Below are 22,060 nucleotides of genomic sequence, written 5' to 3' on the forward strand. Positions count from 1 at the left end.
GTTGTCTCTCATACGCCCCCTACTGGGGACCTGGCCCACAACCCAGACATGTGCCCTGACTGGGAATAGAATCAATGACCCTCTGGTCCACAGGCTCAATCCACTGAGCCACACCAGCCAGGCATATAATTCTTCAAATGCCCACCTAACGCAATGCAAGGACCCTACACACACTGAATATGTACAAATACATGCATGTCTCTCACCCAGACCTGGACCTGGCTCTAAATAGTCATGCAACCTATGACAGTGATACATTCAACCTATGACAGTGATGCATGCAACCACCCAGACACACCGAACTGCAATGGCGGAGGGATGACAGCTCACACACTCAGCCCACTGAGGAAATGGACAAGGGAAACTAGCGAGTACAGTCCCCGATCAGTAGTGAGCCACAAGGACCCCACGGGCTCTGTTACCTGGCCATGGGTGAATTCCTCGGCCTGTCACTCTGGTTGCCCCATATTGTGCCTGCTGAGAAAGTCTCCCTTGTCCACTGTTCTCCAGCCATGGGTTAGAGGGATGCGGGGCCAGAGTCCCTTCTGAAGCACACACTGCCCTGAAAGCCTGTTCCTCTTGGAATAATGAGGGGGTCTTGGGGATTCCCTTTGAATTGAACCATTGGGAATTGAACCAATTCCCTTTGAACCATCTCAGACTCACCTTTGCCAGTTTGGGGCATTACATCACACAAATGCCTTTAAAATGACAGTCTTCTGCCAGAAAAGTCCTTTTCTGATGCCTCCTTTGAGCTTGGAACACCTACAGTATAAATCCTGCCCAGTCACAGTCTTTGAATCTGAAACCCTCTTTTGTCAATTCTGCCACTTAAAAATGACCCTTCAGAGAAAAGCTGGAGTGGACCTAATTTGGTGGAGAGACTTTTGGTGTGTTCTCATATAGAATCTGAGTTTCTTCTGAAATTTTTAAAGAATGCCTTAAGTACACTTGGAAATACCACAATGAAAACATTTTTTCTAAGCTATCCAAACCTCAGTTCCTTCATCCTCACATGCAAGCAGAAAACCCACCCACCCTGCAGAAGTTCAACAGGAAACAAAAATCTACTTTTTGTACAATGTGAGGTGGCTGAGAGGCACAATCATACTGTCAGCCATTTCTGCCATCACCATTCAGAACCCAGGAGAGCTAGCACGGTGGGGGGAAACCAGATAAAATGTCAACGTACCAAATTTGGGGGCACTATCTCTAAAACTGAAGTTGAAACTTCATTCCCCACCCACCCCTAATCCTACATAAGGCCTGTATGGAATAGATAAACACTTTCACAAATATATAAACAAGCCACACTCCTACCGGGTGGACACACTCTCGTTTGAGGGACCAGTGTGGAGGTTATCGGGTCCTTCTCATCACTATAGACCACTGTATCGAGCGGGGTTCCTGGCTACAAGCAACAGAGGCTGCGTCTAGCTGGGGGTGCCCAACCCACAGCCCGTGGACCCTGTGTGGCCCAGGATGGCTATAAATGTGGCCCAACACAAGATCATAAATTTACTTAAAATCTTTTTTTTTGATCATCAGTTTTCAATAGTGTTTGTGTGTATAACAAGTGGCCAAGACAACTCTTCTTCTTGTAGCGTGGCCCAGAGACTCCAAAAGGTTAGACATCCCTGGAAGACAGTAAAGCAGCAAAGTGCTCATGAAACAGCAGCACCTTGCCCTCTGCACTTTGGGGAAGCTGAGCCTTGCATCTAAGGTTCCTACATCTGTGACCAAACCACACCACTGAACTGCCCTGTTGATGAGCCCTCCCTCGCTGCTGCTGCTGCTGCACACTCCATTGTCCCAGAGTGGACGCCCCGACCCTGGAAGTCAGCCGCCTTGGCAGCACCCACACCTGCAAAAGGGATGCCACCCAGAGCCTCTTCCTCGCCATGCAGCCTCTCAAAGGGAAGCCTTGGGTAGGGAAGTCTGATTCGTAGGGATGAGGCCATGTGTCCTGGACACCCAGCAAGCTGGGGAAGAGTGTTTTCAAGGTGCTCCTTTAGGGAAGACGATGGGACCTATAAGACTAGACATTCTCTAAAGGGACTAAGGAATGTGGCCCCAAAGCTCGGACTGCCTTTTTCATCAAACTACATCTGACACCCAAGAACCCACATCTGGAAATTTAAGTTGGATAATGGCCAAAATTCCGCATCTTTAGGAGCTACAGATACCCCTTCCAGGCAGCTAGAGACTATCTCATGGATGAATGAAACCAGGACCAAGAAATCTCTCTCTAGCTTCTTCCCCAAAACCTCACTAAGTTGGGTCTATATAAACCACTGCTGAATGAACTCCACAGTGAACATGTTTGGTTCAGAAGGATTCTCCGCTCTCTCCAACATGATAAGGAGAATTCTCTTCCAGGCAGAGTGGGAGACTCCCCCTGGACGTCAGGCCTCCTGCTTACATCTGGTTTGCCAGAAGTCTGTTATTCTCAGGAGGATTGGTCATGGGATGTAGGGTCTGCCCCTTTTAAAGAAACTGGGGCCACTCAGTTTCTTTAGAGAGAGCTCTCAACTACATTCCTGTTTCCCCTGCAGGACAGCCCTGGATGTGTGCGTGCAGTGCAGGGGGCTGGGAACTGGAGGGTCAGTTCTGGGACATAGAGGTGTTCACCCACTGAAACCCAGCCCCTTCACCAGGGCCCCCACCCCGCCTCTGCTCCCCATGACAGGTCCAAGGCTTGCTCCTACTTACGAGCTACTGAGTTAGCCCATCACAGCTTCGTGGGTGCTGGCAGAAGATGCAAGCCCCCTGAGTCAGAGACTAAAGACTTTGTGGCCACAGTGACAGCAAGAGCAGAGTGTTGGCAATTTCTGTCCCACAGGGTGATGTGCAGAGGTCCGGGACATACAGAGAGTGGCACCCCCCCCCAGAGGGATCATCTAGGGCTCCTACACCCAGGAGCTCCCCAGCTCCAAAAGGAGACCCCACCAGGTGGGGGTGCTCTCATAGACGACCATCTCTTCAAGATCCTCTCTGCTCCATGAAACCCCAGGCTCTACTCATTAAGTAGCTCCTGTTGACAGAATAATGACTTTTATTGAAAGAAAAGACAGATTCTGTTCTCCTCCCTCTCTGTATCAATTTCTTCTCTTTATCCTATCGCCCCTCCTCCTCCTTCTTCCTCTGCCCTCCCTCCTCTCTTTCCCCTCCCGTCCTCTTCCTCCCTGCCCCTCACCCTCATTCCGTCTTCTCTCTCCTCCAAGCCGTAAGCCAGCCAAGAGTGCCTGCTGGCATTTGCCTCGTTCTTCCTGCGGGCTTCAGAGACTGTTAACAATAATAAACCCCCAGCTATTGCTGATGGCGACATTGCATGCTCATGGCCCCTCAGGTGGCATCATTTACACTGTAACAGCTGCATCGTGATCACCAAAAGCAAGGATTTTATTATACATCAACTGTGCTCCTGCCATATGATTTTGAAAGACAGGTCATTTCTTGGAAGAAAGACTAGTTTGGGAAATGTGAATGTTTAAAATTCCTCCACATCACAGTATTATAGCTCTTTGAAGTTCCTTTGCTTACTAATAGGAGTGTCCAACCACCAGCGTCCCCTGTGTAGGTGAATTTAGAATGCAAGCCTTTATCCTCAGAACATCTTGCCACCACCCCACCCCACCCAGCTGTATGCAGGCCTCTAACTTGGGCTCTTGGCCCAGGTCTGACACTGGCCCTGGTGCTTGTTTCTGCTGATAAACCTTTGCCCTGATGAGATCTCAAAGGCCTGTGGTTCTGGCCGGAGATGCTTTTTCACATTCAATTCGATCCTTCGGTCAGGTTTAAATTCCAGCAGAAGGGATTAGGTTCTCTGCCTCTGAAATCACTTTCTCTGCCTTTTGTCTGAATGCTGATGCCCTGAGGCAACTTAGGTCTCAACAGTCCCTTGGGTCAAGGCCTTGCTGGCTCAAGCTCCTGGTTCCATCCACATGTTACCATGTGTCCCAGAGACTGGGAAAAGATACTCTGACCAGGAGACATCTGAAAAGGGGGAGATTTGGGAAACCTGAAACACGAAGCTATTAAATCAGATTTTTTTCCCCAAAAGACCAAAGTCCTTGAGAAGGGCATCCTGGGTCTGCAAGACCACAAGAGGCTTACTTAGCTTTAAAGAAAGATTTGGCCCTGGCTGGTGGGGCTCGGTGGGTGGAGTGCTGGCCTGCAAACCAAAGCATTGCCAGTTTGATTCCCAGTCAGGGCACAGGCCTGGATTGCAGACAAGGTCCCCAGTAGGGGACGCATGAGAGGCAACCACACATTGCTTGTTTCTCTCCCTCTTTCTCCCTCCCTTCCCCTCTGTCTAAAAATAAATAAATTTTTAAAAAATAAAAAGAAAGATGTGCATGCATTGCAAACATACAAACAGACAACTTAGAATTACAATGTGTTCTGAGTAAATGCTCTATGAAAAGGAAAGGGGGAAATCTGCTCTTACTTTCAGGAGAACTAAGCCTTATTTTTAATTTGTATTTGCCCTTATGGGTATAAAGAAGCTATTGGCAAAACTTTGTTTTAAAATGGTTCTTTTAAAAATAAATTATGAATGCTTCTCTCGGGGGGAGGTAAAATTCCTTAAAGAAGAATCCTGAAAGAAATGAAAGCCATGATTCCTAATGATGTAAACAGCCACTTTATGCAAAGTGGTCTGCACATTTCTGAGGCGCCTCAAAAGTCAGTGGATGCACAACCAGCAGAAGTTGCTATGGCAGCAGCAGCAAAAGTTAGTGTTATTCTCATGTACTTGGTGGTGAACTGTCTGCAGCTGCTGCTGAGGGCAGGAAGCCATGTTCCTAGTGTGGAGTACTTAGTTTTTGCACCACATTCCAGGCAGGAATAGGCTGAGAGGACTGTGTGAAAATCGGGGTGTAAAAGTAGGGCAGACACAACATGAGGTCTGAGCAGCCGCAAGTTAGAAAGCAGAGAAACGCTGAAAAGCAGAAGTGCCCGGCTTCCTCCTTTCCCAGCAGTCCTGACTGAAGGCCGCAGCCTGCGGTCGCCGTGCCCTGCACAGAGACTCAGTGATTTTACACACGTGGTCTCCTCCAACCCCTCCAGTAACTCAGCAGGACACGCACCACTACACCCATTACACAGATGAGGGGGAGAAGGCTTAGGAAAGTACAGATGACATGTCCAAGGTCACAGAGCTGTGGCAGAGCCGGGGACAGAATCTAGGTTCTTGATCTCAAAGTGAGAAGAGTTGGCAGTACTGATGCGAGAGGAAATTCATAGAAGAAATGTTTTCCCCGAGGAAGGACTTGAGGTTAAAGGAGGGACCAGAATCATCAGCAGTGGTCAATTTAGTTTCAGGTTAGATAGATAGACAGAGGCAAAACAAAGGGCAAAAGCCATTGGCATAAATCAGCAATTTTCAGTCATTGTGCTGCAAGAATTTTTTAACTATGCAATACCTGACGGTTTAGTCAGGGCACTGACCTCTGACCTCTTTTCCCTTAGACTGTCAAATAAAAAAATGACAACAGCCAACACACCAATAGCCACAGGGTATGACTGCATCAAAATTATACTCGTACTTTTTTGTCAGATCAGCCAGAAATATATTTTTTGGTGGGTCACAGAATGTTAGTAATTAGGTGATGTGTGCCATGAGATGAAAAAGGTTGAAAATTGCTGGCATAGATGAAGGGTTCATGAGAATATGAGTCACAAGGGGGTGAGCATTCTGTCTGTTTCATCTACGGCTGTGTCTCTGGGCCTTAGAACAGTGCTGGGCACACAGAAGGTCCCCGACAGAAAGCTGATGAACAGTTGTTCAATGAATTCTCACAGCAACCCAACGCTGAGGGAAACAGGCAGTGGGAGTTGAACCAGGTGGATTTAGGGTCTCAGTGAAGGCCGAAACAGCACATCGCAAGACCTGTGACAGGTCCAAGGCTTGTTCCTACTTACGAGCTACTGAGTTAGCCCATCACAGCTTCGTGGGTGCTGGCAGAAGATGCAAGCCCCCTGAGTCAGAGACTAAAGACTTTGTGGCCACAGTGACAGCAAGAGCAGAGTGTTGGCAATTTCTGTCCCACAGGGTGATGTGCAGAGGTCCGGGACATACAGAGAGTGGCACCCCCCCAGAGGGATCATCTAGGGCTCCTACACACAGACCTAAAAGCACAGAGCTTCCACTCCTTGGCCCTCTCGGAAGCCAGTCACCAGGACCAAGGCCCGGACACCATGCTGGAGAGACCAGCCACCCTGACTGACAGGGGGCTTTAGAGATGTCCAGGTGCAGGTGTCAAGAAGAAAGTCAATGCAGGCAAGTTTTCCGTGTTCCTCTGAATAGAACCAGGCCTCCCCTGTGCTGCCTGGGCAAAAAGCTGCCTGTGACATTGGAGCAGTGTGTACAACTGTAAATGGCCAGGCTGTGCGTGTGTCTCAGAGGCACAAGTGTGGTGTGTGGGATGAGTGTGTGAAACAGGCTGTGCAGTCCCTGCGCCGTAACAGCCTTCCTCCTACAGCCCAGGCCACACCTGCCCCCTCAGTACCCAGACTGCTAAGTCACCAAGCCCAGCAGCCAGGGCCTCACTCTGCCAGATCTAATGTCATGCTTGAAGCCTGCCAGCGAGCCCTTCATCACGCACCCTTTGAGACTGTCCTTGTGTGCCAGCCCCTCCTCCATGCTGGCCTCCGGGCCTCCACATCTCAACCTCTGCATCCCCAGCCTCCCCACTGTGCCCCAACCCGGGACCGTGGGGGTGGCACCAAGGCAACCATTTGCCTCCTTCTTCTGAGCATTCCTGAAGGATGCCATTCCCCAATGCCCCTGCAGAGGTCGCTGCTAGTGCTTGCACACACTGCTCTGTGGCTTCTCCCACACCACGCACTGCAGGGCTAAGCAACACTGCTCCAAAGAGGATGCCGATTAGTCTAAGCCAATCACGATGTTCCCCATCAAGAGATGGGTAGAGAAGTCAGTACGTGAGCCAGTTCTGACAAGGAGATGAAAGGGGAGGTCTACTCAAGGATTCTGGGAAGGAGTTCCTTGCCCTAGGAAGGAACCCAAACAGCTCCCCATTTGCCGACACTTTGCACAGTGCTGCATCCACCCACAGGGACACCTTGAACTGACTGGTACCACCGCTCTGTGCAGACCAGCCACAGCCCATGTCCACTCATGGCAGAACCCTCACCTGTCACAGGGCTCCCCTGGCAGCTCTGGGCCCCAAGGGAGCCAGGGCCCAACTGGAGAGTCCCTGCTGAAGGACAGTCCTGAACAAGAGAAAGTGTCACTTGCCACAGCACTGCGTAGACTGTTCCATCTTCTGTCAACTCCACACAGATGCTGTGTTCGCTTTATGTCATGAAGGAAAGTGAGTCTTTCTGTGAATTATAAGCATCAATTACATGGGACAATACAGAAAGGTCCCATGAGCAAGGGGAACTCAGATAAAAAATAGCAGTCACTGAAGTCGCATTACAAATTTTGCTCTGAATTTCCCGACAGCCAAAATTCAAGGGGAATCTTGGTCAATTACATAATTCTTCATTCAACCAAGTTACATAATTCTTCGTCCAACCAACAGCCTGCCAGGACCGATGATGCTCTGCTCCTTGCCGGGCACAGTGCTCGGCACAGGCTGAGGGTAAATGGTGACAAGACAGGTATGACTCTTGTCCTCATGCAGTTTACTTTCTAGCGGGGAAAACAGATTTTTTTAAATGCAAGTAAGAAGACAAATCAGTAAAACACTTACAAATTCTAAAACATGGAATGAAATTAACATATATATAAGGGACTGAGAAACAGAATAAGGGATATGGGGAAGTTCTATTTACATACATACATACATACACGCAAATAGAAGTAGTCAGGGAAGCCCTGGCTGATGTAGCTCAGTGGACTGAGTGCAGGCCTGCAAACCACACCATCGCGGTTCGATTCCCAGTCAGGGCACATGCCTGGGTTGCAGGCCAGTTCCCGGTTCCCGGCAGGAGACGCACAAGAGGCAACCATACATTGATATTTCTCTCCCTCTCTCCTTCCCTTCCCCTCTAAAGAAGTAATCAGAGAAGATCCCCATGAGGAGCAAACAATAAGCTCAGGCCAATGGAACAAAAAGAAGCTAATCATGAAAGGAGAAGGAAGGGAGGCCAAGCAGTGGGAACATTATGTGCAAAGGTCCTGTGGCAGGAGAAAGGTTTGATAAAACTGTGCCACTTGCTCCAAGCCATACATTGCATAACTCTGATCCACCTCCTCATTCTTCTTGGAGTCAGTAAGAATCTGCTTCCCCACTGCACACATGAGAAGCTACATGTCAGTCTACAAACTCCAGCCCCCCTCCAACTGTAGATTCAGCCAAGCCACCCCAGGCACTGTACCAATTCAAATTTGAGACAAGAGGGTCTCAGCCAGCCCAGGTTCTCACAGGAGAGGTTAGATACGCAGCTACTCTCTGGGCCTTGGGGCCCCAGGTGACCCACTGTTACAGGCCCAGGGCCCTGGGTTTCTCCTCATCGGGACCATGAAATGGCTATAAACAACACACAAGGACTGGGGCCCCCTGCAAGTTCTCTGCACCCTCGCCCCTCAGACCACATGTGCTTGGGTTCACATTACCCAAACCATCGATGCAAAGAAACCAATAGTGACAGAGAACCCTGGATAGAAGAAGTTGCTTGTGACTTTCCTTCCTTCCTTCACTCAATGAGTCGTTATACGACACCTGCTATGTGTCAAGCCCTGTGCTTCCTGGACTGAGAGGCTTCAGAAACAGACTGAGAAGGCCCTTTTGTATTGTAGAATCCCACTTTGGTAAATATAATAGCTTAGAAGAAAGTCAAAATTAGATAGAAAAAATACATATATAAGAGCTGTTAACTCTTTACTGTATATATTGCCTTAACTTTTTCTGAAGAACCTGCATTACACTTAAAATCACATGGAATGATTCCAGAATTCCCCACCAGGAACTCCCAGACTTGCATGAAGGGGATGGTCAGCCTCCCGGTGCCAGGAGTGGGGGTGTGGGAGGTGTGGGGAAGAGATGTTCTCGGCCCTGGCTCTGCTCTGGAATCACTGGGGAGCTCCCTAAAGTACCGATGCCCCGGTCCCACCCTCAGGGGTTCCAATTTAATAAGCTTGTGTGAGTCTGAACACACAGATTTTAAAAATCTCTCCAAGTGGTTCTGAAGTACCCCAGGGCTGAGGCCCACTGGAGCGATCTGGTTATTTTCCTGATTTAGACCTCCGTCAGAGCCTCTCTCTAGGCCCAGGGAGGGTGGTTTTGCTCCTGCTCCCCCAAGGGCCCCACAGAGAAGGAGCCTGGGCCGGCCTAAACTCCACAAAGCAGGGACTATGTTTTCTTTGTCACTGTGTCCTCCACAGCCTAGCCCAAAGCCTGGCAGAGGTGAGGAGCTCTGTGAAAACTGGTGGCATGAGGGGTATGTGGAAGGAGGGAAGGAAGGAGGGAGGGAGGGAGGGAAGGAGCCCTCCCTCCCTCCCTCCCTCCAGCACGCCTTAAATCCTACCAAGTGTAGGCTGCAGACCAGCAGTGTCCCATCACCAGGTGCTCGTCAGAAATGCACCCTCAGACCCTGCCCCAGAATGAGAGCCTGCATTTCAACAAGGCCCCAGGTGGCTCCCATCATATTAGTGTATCTTCAACTTTGCTGCATATTAAAATCACCCACCAAAGTGTATAACCTGCCATGGCCTTTGTGGGTGCTCATGAAATGTCCCAGGTGACTACATGCAGCCCAGCTTCAGGATTCACACACTCCTTGGATCTGGCCCATCTGAGAGATCCTGCCCCTATTTATGATACAAGCCAACCATTCTGCAACCCTGGGACCACCCACTCAGCTCTACACAGACCCTAGGAGCAGACCCAGTTCAAATCCCACCTGCCACTTCCTAGCTGAGTGACTCTGAGCAAGTCACTCGCCCACTCCATGCCTGTTTTCCTCCTCCCCTCTGTAATAGAGCTAGTAATAGGGGCATGGGGGTGGGGGCAAAGAACCTACTCCACAGCATGTGTGAGGATGAAATGATTTAATTGCTCCAAAGCACCTAGAAGAGCCTGGGTTCAGAATCTTCCTCCTGCTTCTATAAATAAGGCAAAAGAGAAGGAAAGTGGTGGTAGTGTAGGGTCCCTCCAGGGAAAATCAAGACTAAATGAAGGTTTATCCATCTGCCGTCTTTGTTTTCATTATTCCTTTAGAAATATCAGCCTCACCAGGTCCTTAAAGAGAGTTCCCCCAGCACCCAGAGGAAAGGCTGAGGTTCACTAGGTCAGCAGCTCTCCCAGAATGTCCTGCCCCCCGCTCCCAGGAATGCGAGCCAACGCCACTGTGCCCAGGCAGCTGAAAGCCCTTCACAGCAGGGTCTCTCGGTGTCCCCCTGGGCGCTGAGAAATGGTGTCCCTCCCTCCCTCCTTCCTTTCTCCTGCCGGCTGTGCACAGCCATCCCAGCTGCAGACAGGCTGGCGGGCTGGGCGCCCTCCGGTCCCAGCTCGGCCCCTGCCTCTGCTGCAGATGGCGCACGCTCCCCGCTCCAGCGCCTGCGAGCCGTCAGCCTGCACCCTCCCGGTGCAGCAGCATGCGGGGATGTGACGTTCTCGGATAAATGCCCTGTAACTGTGTAGGCGAATGAAAGCTAAAAATAAGAACGGAAAATCTATCATTAAGGTATCATTGCGCCAGCGCAGCTATTTGAAGGCTCCCATAGTCCCCAGCGCCTGTGTTTGAAGCCCGCCCTCAGGCTTTGGGGGGTATTTGCAGAAAACTCCCGGCATGGGCTAGCCCGCCAGACCTCAGGGCGCTTGGATGACGCCCGTAATTATGGCAACACTGAAAATAAAGCAATACTCCCCTCCCCCTCCCCGCTTCACCCCCTGGATTGCCCTTATGTCGCTGGGGAAGCTACCGCGAGGGGGGCTGGATACGAAAATGAATGTGACCTGGCTGATTACGCAAAGATTAGGATTAAAAGGCTCTTTTAGATCCACCTTCCTCCATCCAACTTGGATCAGAAAAATAAAGTACCAGGAGGGAGCCTTTGGAAAGAATGACAACCGGGACTTTACCCCAGGTCTCCTGCATCCGCAAAGGGGTGAAAGACGCAAACTCTGGGAGTAGGAGTCTCCAGGGTTCCACAGGGTTAACAGAAATTGATCTGATTTGCTTTTTAACACCCGAAGGGGAGCGGAGAGACCAGGGGCGGGCAGACGGGTTGTGGTTGTGCGCGCGTGTCCGGGAGAGGGAGGAGGTGCTAAGGTACAGCCTGCGTGGCTCTGCGCCTGGCAGGCTGCGTGTGTGTCCCTGTCCACGCCACTGAAACGGGCTCTTCGAGGGATTGGCGTCACATGACTCCGCCTGCCCCTCACCAGCGAGGCAGCTCCCCACTCCCTCAGTTTCCCAGGTGCCAAGGGGCAGAGTCTTGTGTCATCTTGGGCCCCAGGGCTCTGCGGAGCGGAGAAGAGGGCTCGGCAGGGAATGGTACATCTGGATTGCAGAAGCCGTGGCTAGGCGCCAGATCCCAGAGTATAGATATTTGGGGGGGGAGGGGAGAGCAAAAAGGAGCGAGCCAGTACCAGAGAGAGGCAGCACGCAGCGCACTGACTGGGGGCCGCTGGGGCCGCGGGGAGAAGATGTAAGCGCGTGGGGTCTAGCTGGCCTCGGAGCACCATGCAGAAGGGGATCCGGCTGAACGATGGCCATGTCGCGTCCCTGGGGCTGCTGGCGCGCAAGGACGGCACGCGCAAAGGCTACCTGAGCAAACGGAGTTCGGACAATACAAAATGGCAAACCAAGTGGTTCGCGCTACTGCAGAACCTGCTCTTCTACTTCGAAAGCGACTCCAGCTCGCGGCCCTCAGGGCTCTACCTGCTGGAGGGCTGCGTCTGCGATCGCGCGCCCTCCCCCAAGCCTGCGCTCTCAGCCAAAGAGCCGCTGGAGAAACAGGTGAGGACAGCGCTGCACCTGACCTCTTGCCACCCCGGGGGGCTCAGGGCCTCTGGCTGGCCGGCTGGCCAGTAGGACCCAAACTTTGGTTCCTGCACTCTTAGCACCCCTGGCTCAGAAGAGGGTTGACTCAAGCGCGTGGGTGACCCCGCGGGTGGGTAGAGGGTGCAGGGACTGCAGGGCAGGGAATACCTGCGGGTTGCGACTGCCCTTCACAGGGAAGCTTCCTGGGAGTGGGGCCAGCTGGGCCAGGAGGTGAGATGTGAAGAGAGATGGGGCCCAGGGGCCAGACAGAGATGATGAATGTGAACCTACGTCCAGCCCCAAATGGTGCTCCCCATCTCCAGCCCCACCCCTCAGCCCAAGAGAGCCCCCGTTGTCTGTCCAGACCTGGGAGGTGTGATTTCCAGTGTGAGGCAGGGGAAGGGCGAGAGGGAGGCATCCCCGTGCCGCAGACCCAGCCTTGCCTCACTGCAGCCGGGAGCAAAGAGGCAGCCAGCCTTTGCTGGCTGTGCCAAGTTCGGGGGTTGCGGTTCGCAGGGTCAGCTAGGTGACACTGACCAGTGATGGTCTCCCAGCTGGCCCCAGGCCCAAGCCACAAACCCAGGGGTTGCAAGCACCTCACAGAGGTGCTGTGGAGGCCACGGGCGGGACAAGGGGCACCTGTCTCCTCCCCCCTCTGCACCTCCACCACCACCGCAGTCCCAGTTCCAGGTGCAGCACTGCTGCACTCGCATTTCTTGAGCTGCCAGGCTAAAGGGCCAGGCCTGGACGTGAAGGGGCTTGGGCCCAGTGGGAGTGTGCCTTCAGCGTGGAGGGAAGGATGAGCAGCTGCCACCGAGGAGTGGGAACAAGGAGACAGAGAGAGAGCAATTTTTAAGCAAGATGCCCTCTCCAGAGGCACCTGGTCCACTCCCCTGCCAATGGGAAAATAAAGTGAAAGGCTGTGGATCCTAAAGTCTCAACACTGGGAGGGATCTGAGAGTTCCAGGGGGGCCCAGCCAGGTGGTTATCACCCAGATGAGGACTCCAAAGCCCAGAGAGAGGAAATTACTTGTCCAGTGTCATGCCAGGAGTTGAAGCTACCTCGGGGCTCTGAGAAACAAGTGTGATCTCAGAAGCCATTGCTTCTGACTGGGGGTTGGGGGATGGGGGCTGAACTGGCTGAAATGAAAGCGTTGCCTAAAGTTGTCCCCTAACAGTCAAGGCAGCTCTGAGTTCTCTCTGCAGCAGACCTCCCCCCATCCCTGTCCTCGGCCTGTGGGGCTGGGGGTATGGACAGGAATATTTGAAGGTGGGTTTCTGGGGATAACAAGCTGCATGGCAGGGGCTCCCAGATGGCAGAGGAGAGCAGAGAGCAGGCAGCTCCTCAGGCTGAAAAAGCACACAGGAGTCTAGAGGACTCACATGGGAGAGCCAGACCCAAGCCAGGCAAGAGACACTGCTCTCAGCTTTTGGTGAATTGCCCCTACACCAGAGCCCAGAGCTGAGTTCCCAAGCTGGTAGGGAGAGGGGTGGAGGAAGCTGACTGGCTGCTGGGCTCACAGTGTCTGTTCCCAGCCCCTTGGAAGCCAGAAGCAGACCTGAGACTCATCTCTGCTCTGCAACTTCCCGTCAGTGGGACCTCAGCTCACACAACTTCTCTGAGCCTCTGTTTGTAATCTGCAGAATGGTGATCAGAACCCCTACTGTTCTGGGATTCTGTGAATACAATTAAATAATGTACAGGAACATACATAGGCTCACAACACATTTTAGTTAAATCTAAGTAAATCTTCATTGAATCTGAATTATATCCACTTGGACAGAGAATAAAGTCCTAACACAAAGTGTGAAAGCTGAAAGGAACCTCAGGGAGACTGTACAGCCTCTGCTGCCCTTTTCACAGAGAGGGGAGCCGAAGGCCAAGACATCGGAAGGGACTTACCCAATACCACACAGTACATCTGTGGCAGAGTCAGGCCTAGCATTCATCCCGTGTCTAACAACTCCTGAAAACGAGACCCTACATTAATTCCAAGTCATCCAGCCGGGGCGCATGCACTGGCTCGTGCTAGCAGTGGATTGTGGGAGGAACAGGAGGGCAAAGCCAACGGATGGCCCCCACACAACAGGCCACACATGTTCGGAGCCCTTCCCCAGAGTTCCACCCACCAGAGAGGTTCAGTGTATTCAGTGTGTTGCCCTCTTGTCATGAGAGAACATAACAGGGTTGGGAACAGTGGCTGATGGTCTGGCGCAGCCCAGCTCAGGTACAGATTTCCACCAAAGACGCAGTGTGCCCTACACTTGTGGGGATGTGAGCATTTGACTCCAGAGTGAGCATTTGCCACACATGGAAAAGAAGCCCCTCCTTTCACCTGTGTGGGCCTACAAAACTATCACTTTTCCCTTCTAAATACATTTTTAAGATTTTATTTATTTATTTTTAGAGAGAGGGGAAGGGAAGGAGAAAGGAGGAGAAAAATCATTGTGTGGTTGCCTCTCACCTGTCCCCTACTGGGGACCTGGCCTGCAACTCAGACATGCGCCCTGACTGGGAATTGAACCAGCGACCCTTTGATTTGCAGACCCAAGTTCAATCCACCGAGCCATACCAACCAAGGCTACTTTCTAAATCCTAGTGTAAAATGGATGACCCTAGCAGCTAGCTGCTCCATGTTTCTCCTTGACCCAGGTGCCCAAAGGCCCCCCACAGAGCCCTGGCCAGATGCCGGGCTTCCAGCCACTCTGAGTGCATTTGCCTTGACTCAAAACCTGCCCACACGTGGCAGAGCATCCACACCAGGCGGCCTCCACGAGGCTGAGCATTTGTTTGACTGGACTATCTAGTATCTGGTGAAGAAGTGGTTTTAGCAAGATATCATTTATACCCCGGTCTAAACAGGCAGCTTCCACCCAGAAGGGCCAAGGATGGTTTCTGAAGGAACAGAAAGCAAACCTTCGCTGGTTGTCCCCCAGTGACAGGAATGAACAGGTCAGGGATACAGCACATACTAGGTGCACAGGAAATGCTTACTGAGCTGAACTTGCTGGTGTAGCATGCTAATTCCCCATTTTACATCCTAAGGGCTGACCAGGCTCCAGTCCAGGCCCTGTGCTATGCCACAGGCCTAAGAAGCTAGATTGTCACAGTCCCCAGGCCACTAAATAAGGGTTCCTCACGGTGCAGAGTTGCTCTAAGAGTGGGATGGGCAGGGTGCTGGGTTACAAAGGCACAGGGCATCATACCCACCCTAACGTAATGTGCTCTCTTCTGGCTGCTTCTACACAGTCTGGCTGTGTCTGGTACAGCCCCAGGGTCTTGGAGCTCAGGTCAGGGACACTTGGGCCTCATGAAGTCAGACTAGCACAGACCACTCACGTGCCCATTTCCCCCACCCGCCCTGGCCTGGGCCCTGCCTTCTCAGTGCTGACCTCCTCTTCTCCCTCTCCTCCCGACCCAACAGCCACACTCAGTGGTATACGTCCCTGAACTTTGAGTTTGGGTTCAGCTTCCCCAGAGAATGACCCTTGATGTCCCTTGCCTGGCTCTGGCATGGAATTACCCCAAATCTACTTTTCTCACCCTCACTCCAAGGCTCCTGGAAACAACTTCCAGCCACAGCTTCTCACGGGGGACCTGCTCAAACCAACCCCAGCAATCGTCTCACTCCCAACCAGGAGCGGGTACAATGTGCACCCCGGGGTTCTTCCTGAATCACGGGGGACAGAAGGGACACATCCAGCTCCTCTGAGTGCTGGCACTGGTGTGGCTGGGGGCCGCAGAAGCTGGGGGCCCACAGTGCCCGCTGTCCACCCACTGGGTGCCTTTCCCCAGAGGCAAGAGGAAGCCCACTCCTGGCCTTGATCACAGGACACGCGCCTCGTGCCCAGTGGATCTGGATCTAAGGCTCTGAGTGTGTCCGGTCCACAGAGGAGGGCCAGCACTGCCCGGCCAGGCGGTGGCGGAAATGAGATGCCTTCTGTGGCTTTCTGACCCTGCAGCTCCATCTCCCACCAAACCCCGAGCTCACCTTCCTGTTGCTTTAGCGCTTTCGGATCCCGGGCCAATGGGGAAAAAGGCAAACTCGAAGGNGTGCCCAGTGGATCTGGATCTAAGGCTCTGAGTGTGTCCGGTCCACAGAGGAGGGCCAGCACTGCCCGGCCAGGCGGTGGCGGAAATGAGATGCCTTCTGTGGCTTTCTGACCCTGCAGCTCCATCTCCCACCAAACCCCGAGCTCACCTTCCTGTTGCTTTAGCGCTTTCGGATCCCGGGCCAATGGGGAAAAGGCAAACTCGAAGGAAAGTAGGACGGACTATAGATTGAGCGGAAAGCGACACCCCTCACACGCATACACGTGGCGCCAGCCACTCAGACGCAGGACGCCGGAGCCCTGGAAAGGCCGCAGTTCACCGTGCAGGGTGCCCGTCTCCGCCACCGCGTCCCCAGAGTGGAAAAGGCGCTCTACAGCTCGGTAATCGAGCCCTAATTGGGGCCGGGAAATACCGGATACCCGTGCCCAGCGCCTAGACTCATTCACGGGTCACTTGGCGGCTACTTAGGCCCTGTGGGTCGCGCGACACGGAAGCCTTGAGCCTCGGGTTCAAGCGCTCCCAGAGGAGGGGAGCCTTCAGGGCCCTGGAAAACGACCACGTGCCGGGGCTGTCCCCTGACCCGCCCGGTGCCCGCCCGCGCAGCCCGCCGCCAGGGGGACCCTCCGAAGCACAAGCCAGACAGCGCCCTTAGCACGCGAGCAACGTGGAAGCGGAGGCCTAGCCGCCCAGCCCCTCCCCCACACGGGCCCGGCAGCGGCCCCCTCACGGCCTCCCCGCGGCCACCAAGTCCTCCCCCCCGTGTCCCCCCTCCGCGGACTCTCGCCTCCTCCCCGCGTTCACTCACCAGTCCGGGCTCCTCAGCTCAGGCCGGGGGCCGGGGGTCCGCGCGCGCGCACGGCGAATCCAGCACCGAGAGAACGGGCGGCATTCGGGCGGGCTTCCACTCAGTCAACTCGGGGTCCGGGAGGGGCGGAGGGCCGCTCAGGGCGAGGGGACCCTGCGCAGACCCTCGGGCGGACGACGGGCAGGACACGCCGTAATAATACGGTGTGTGAGCAACTCCCTCAGAGACCCGGCAGCCGAGCACGGCCAGGGGCGCGCCGTCGCCGGCACGAAGCCCGCGCAGCATAGTCTCGCGAGAACGAAGTTGGAGGCCTGCGCGAGCGGGCGTTTCTCCCGCGCTCCCGGGTCACGTGAGTGACGTCGGCCACGCAGGCAGGGCACTCCCCACCCCACCCCCTCCGCCCCGTAGACCCACTGCTGGCCCTGGGTCAGGATTGAAGCCACGTAAAATTTCGTCTTTATTTGCGCTTTAAAAACGTTGACCTCCGCCCAAACCCCGGGCCACGGGCCCTCCAGCGGTGACGGGGCAGGGGTGCGGGTTCTGATGTGTATCTTCCAGCAAAGCGCTTTGAAAATCAGACAAAAAGGCCCGGTCACAGTGAACGCAATGTATTGAGCACCTACTGTATGCCAGGCACCTCCCTTAATCGCCCCAGCAGCCCCGTGAGGGGGACACTGTTGACCCACTTTTGAGATGACAAAACTGAGGCCCAGAGACGTGACGGCCCTTGCTCGGGGTTACAGGGAGTGTCCCCCGCGGAGCCTGCACGTGAGCTCGGGTCTACCTGACGCCAAAACCCGAGCTTTTTAACCTCCAGCCGCACAGAGATGGGGGGGTGGGGGGGGTGCTGTTGGAGCTTACCGTCCTCTGCCAAGCTACATGGAGAGAGAGAAAATTAACAGCAGTGAAACTATGTCACCGTCAGCCACGTGACTTGTGAAGGGGTGCTCGTTTCTGCTTGGGTCCCATGAGCGTTGCGGACAACGCACCGAGGCAGGCATCCACGCCCCACCGTCCCGTTCCCTGGACTCCGTGGGAGCCTGGCGCGGGTGCCCGTGTGCCAGCAGCCAAGAACAGGCTCAGCCCCCGATGTTTATGCAGGAGCGCTGGTGACGCGTGGACTTGGCAGAGCCCCAGAACACTGCCAACGCCCAGACGCCTCTGCGAGGACGACTGTCGTGCAGGGAGCAGCTGGGAGCCTTGGACACCCCCCACTGCTCGTCCCCCACTCAGGGAGGGCTGTGCAACCCCTCAGATGCACAGCCTCTACTCAGCTCATTCACTGAGCACCTTGCCTCTAACAACCAGAAGGTGTTAGGGAAAAGCTACGGGTTTCCAGCCACACAGGCTAGCTTTGCATATTGGTTGTGCCACCTTCTAGCTTGAGAAGGTCTGCAAGCTCTCTGAGCCTCAGTTTCCCCATGGGTGAGCTGCAGACCATAACAGAGCCTGCCTGGCAGCCCTGTCCTAAGTAGTAAACTGGTGGCTATTTGGAACGTCCTAGCATAACACAGTAGGTCTTATCGATAAACTGCAGCTGTCACAGAGTCAGCTTTCACCTTTAGGACCAGGTCTTCCTCAGGGAAACAATGGGTCACCCAGGCCTCTGCCAGGTTCAAAGCAAGTCAACACCGAGCCCCGCCCAACCCTGGACATGAAGTTAGGATAGTGCATTTTAACAGAAAGAACTTGTGGGTTTCCAAAAAATTCTGAGCAAGGTGGTCCTGCAAGAGGAAAAAGGGTTGCTGTGGAAGTCCATTTCACCCCTGGTAGCCACCCCATCCCCAGCCTTGTTAGTCTGACCTCCTAAGTTCCTCTCAGACCCCTGGCCTCCACCTATGTCCCTCTCACCCTCCACCGCTAGAGTCTAGACTGCTGTCATCTCTTACCTAGACTTAGGTGGCCTCGTAACTGATGGCCTCGTAACTAGTCAGGATGGGCCAAGTTATGCTGCAGTGATGAGCAAGCCACACCCTGAGTTTAATGGTGGTGGCGGGGGTCGGGGGGTCCAGTTCTCATCCCATGAAAGCTCCGAGTGCTGTGTCCGAACCTTCCTGCCCAGCCACCACCCAGATAAGCTAACTTTCTCAGACTGCAGCCTACAGAGTCCTTCCCTCCCTGAGCACGTTGGATCAGTACCACAGTAACCCCCAGTGGCTGTGGGACCTGGGAAGCCAGGCCTCTCATCTGACACATGATGCTCAGCTGGGTGGAGCTCATCTCTGAACAGATAGCTAGTGACTGTCTCTTCCAAGCCCCGAGTTCTCACTGTGAGTCAATGCCAGGGTCAGAACTTGAGCCAAGACTCCAGTTTTGGGTCGTTAAAGTCAGTGGAGATCCCGGACGACTGTTACACCTGGAAAGTTAATACATTCAAGACTAGCTCTTCCTAATCCGACAAAGCAGATACAACCTGTTTCCCCTGAAAAGTGAGATAATTATTTTCAAAAAGATACTTCTAGTTGAGTTCTTAGGTTTTCCAGATTGGAAAATCCAACTCAGACCTTAAAAGCCTTTTATACTTAGTTGTAGAAGAGCAAATAAACGACATCTTTTGTTTTTACAAAGAGAAGCTGAAGGGCAGATGTATCAGACAAGTTCGTCCAGCAAACATCAGAGAGGCAGCTGGTGGGAAGGTCAGGGGCAGGCTGGTGCATTGTGAGGACAGATGGAACAAGGTGCGTGCCGGACCAGCCCCAGGTGACGTCTGTGGTCTGGAGGAGCTCCCACAAAAGCTGAGATGGGTCAGCAGCTTAGAGTGCCGCGATGACACAGACCCTGGGCTGTGGGTCGAGCCCCGTGCAGGGCTGACCCTAAGGGCAGGGCCCCTTCCCAGGCTTTTCCGTTCTGACCTTACGTCACTGCTCACACCTTCTTTGGCTGCACACGTGAGCGTAAGGTGTGCAGCAGCTCCCTCCCAGAGCAAGGACTCAGGCCTGAGCAGGGTGACCAGACAGAGCAGGGGAGACTGACAGGGGGACAGGGGCCTGAGGCAGGCGCTCGCTTTCAGAGAGAGTCCAGGGAAGTCACTGACTTCAGAACTCAGAGGCACAGATTGGGCGGAATGGGGCCACTTGTAGTGGGGGCAGGAGGTTGTTAAGTGGGGTGCAGCCCCCTGTGTAGCCACATCAGGTGAGGGCTGTTGTGGGGGTGCAGGCAGCCCGGGCCTCTCAGGAATGGTACGGAAGCACCAGGGGGCCACAGGGACCAGCACCTCCATCGAGCAGGCCCGTTTGGGAAATACTGTACCCAGGGAGGCCCCGCTCTGTGCCAGGCACGAGGGTGGTACAGCGGGTCGGGAGGAGTCCACGGCTGAGGACCATACACTCTGCGGTGGAAGTGGTGACAGAGGTTGGGGACACCAGGGGTGGCCTGGCCTGGGTCAGGATGGGACCTCTCCCGGCAAGGGCTGGAGGACAGAGTGGCCTCCCTGGGATCCTAAGGGTGAGAGGTGGAGAGGGGACCTGGGGTGTCCAGGCACGAGGAGGAGCCTGGGTGCACAGCCCCTTACTGAGGGAGGAGGGGGAGAGATGGACTCCAGGCCAGGGCAGTGCACGTGAGCGTGCAAAAATGCATGTGCACATACACAACTGACACCCCGTAGGGTTCTCTCTAGCATGGCCCCTGTCCACTGGGATATCGGGCAGTGTGACATAGAGAGGGCTGGCTGAGGATGGCAGCTGGGACCACAGTCCTGAGGATGGCCAGCAGGGAGCAGGCAAGACCCAGCCTAGAGAAGCTGGCCCTGGCTGACCAGGGCACCAGAGCGGGACCTAGTAAGGGGTGAGAGTGGCCACGAGGGCCAGCATCCAAGCCTCCTCCTTCGGAGGGCACCATGAGCAGGCGGGGCCCAGTGGGTCCGGATTCTAGCCATGCTGAATGAACAAGCCCAGGGTCAGGGAGACCAGAAGGGGGCCGTTCTGTGGTCCAGGCGGGTGATGCCGAAGCTCTGAGGCAGGGAGTGGCCGCAAGGACAGGGGAGGCAGAGTCCAGACATGTTACACAGCACAGGACTTGGCTGCCAGTGGAATCAGGAATGAGAAAGAAACCAGAACTGAGGTTGATGTAGAGACAGCCAGAAACCTCTGACCTGGCGGGTAAGAGCCCTTTGACCTCAGCACAAGCCTCACTGGGTTCATAAGCCCCTCCCAGGCCTTGCCCTCACAGCAGCGGCAGCATCGTGTGTGTGCAGCCCCACCTGTGGCAGAGCTTTTGACTCCTTTAACATAAAACGACAGAAATTTACTCAAAGTTCTGCAGGCCCGAAGGCTCTGGAGGACAGTTTTTCCTGCTTCTTCCCGCGCCGCCGGTTGCGGGCCACCCTAGGCATCACGTGCCCCACAGGCGCAGCTGTCCCACACCTGCCTCCGTGCTTGCGTGTCACATCTGCAAACACTCACAGGTGCCAGGTACATGTGGATTTTAGGGGACACTGCGTACACCCATGTGAATACACACGCAGGCATTCTTCCCTGGGCAGGCCCAGTCCACCCAGCACCTGGACGGTGCAGACAACCCCTCGGGTTCACAGATCATCCCTGAGCTCTCTGCAACCGAGGGGGTCCCTCGACACCGTCTGTTTTATGCAACCCTGTGACGTGGGCGGCATTCTCTGCCTTGTGCAGAAAAGGAGATAGAGAAGTGAAAAGACAGGATGAAGGCCCCAAGTCTAAATAATAAGTTTTAAAAGATTTTAATGATTCATTTTTAGAGAGAGCAGAAGAGAAGGAGAGAGGGAGAGGAACATCAATGTACGGTTGCCTCTTGTGCGTCCCCTGCTGGGAACTGGCCTGCAACCCAGGCATGTGCCCTGACTGGGAATGGAACCTCGGTTGTTTGGTTCGCAGGCCCGCGCTCAATCCACTGAGCTACACCAGCCAGGGCAATAATAAATAATAAGTTTAAATCCAAGTCCCAGAGGGGACTCCCCAGAACACTGGTCTGATGGGATGTTGCCAGATCGTCCAAGGAATGAAAGCCGAAGGGCTTCGTGGTGAACCGACTTGGGGAAAGGGTCCTGCACCACGGGGCAGCTCGGGGCCTTTGCACCTCCCACTGTCCCCAAAGGGTCACAGACGTGGTTCCTGAGGAGCCAGCGCCCCACCCCCACAGGGCCCTGTCACCACCCATGCTCTGGAAGGCCGATGCCGTGTCACCTGCTTGTGGCTTTTGCTATTAGTCAATTAATAAGCCCAGTTCCTGCGACGTGGCAGTATGTCCCGTGGGGGGATCGCTTATGGGAAGAA

At 54.1% G+C, this 22,060-nt stretch overlaps 1 protein-coding gene across 1 annotated transcript in view; it reads left to right on the forward strand.

Moving 5' to 3' along the window:
- Nucleotides 1-11,218: 11,218 nt before the first annotated feature.
- RASGRF1 (Ras protein specific guanine nucleotide releasing factor 1) overlaps nt 11,219-22,060 on the forward strand; it is a 53,504-nt gene continuing 42,662 nt past the window's right edge. The window contains exon 1 of the mRNA XM_037053412.1: nt 11,219-11,931. Coding sequence (XP_036909307.1) covers nt 11,656-11,931 — 276 coding nt within the window. The 5' untranslated portion in view covers nt 11,219-11,655. The remainder of the gene's footprint in view (nt 11,932-22,060) is intronic.

The sequence above is a fragment of the Sturnira hondurensis genome, unplaced genomic scaffold (assembly GCF_014824575.4).
Source record: "Sturnira hondurensis isolate 20B ecotype Veracruz unplaced genomic scaffold, ASM1482457v3 Scaffold0007865, whole genome shotgun sequence".
NCBI lineage: Eukaryota > Metazoa > Chordata > Mammalia > Chiroptera > Phyllostomidae > Sturnira > Sturnira hondurensis.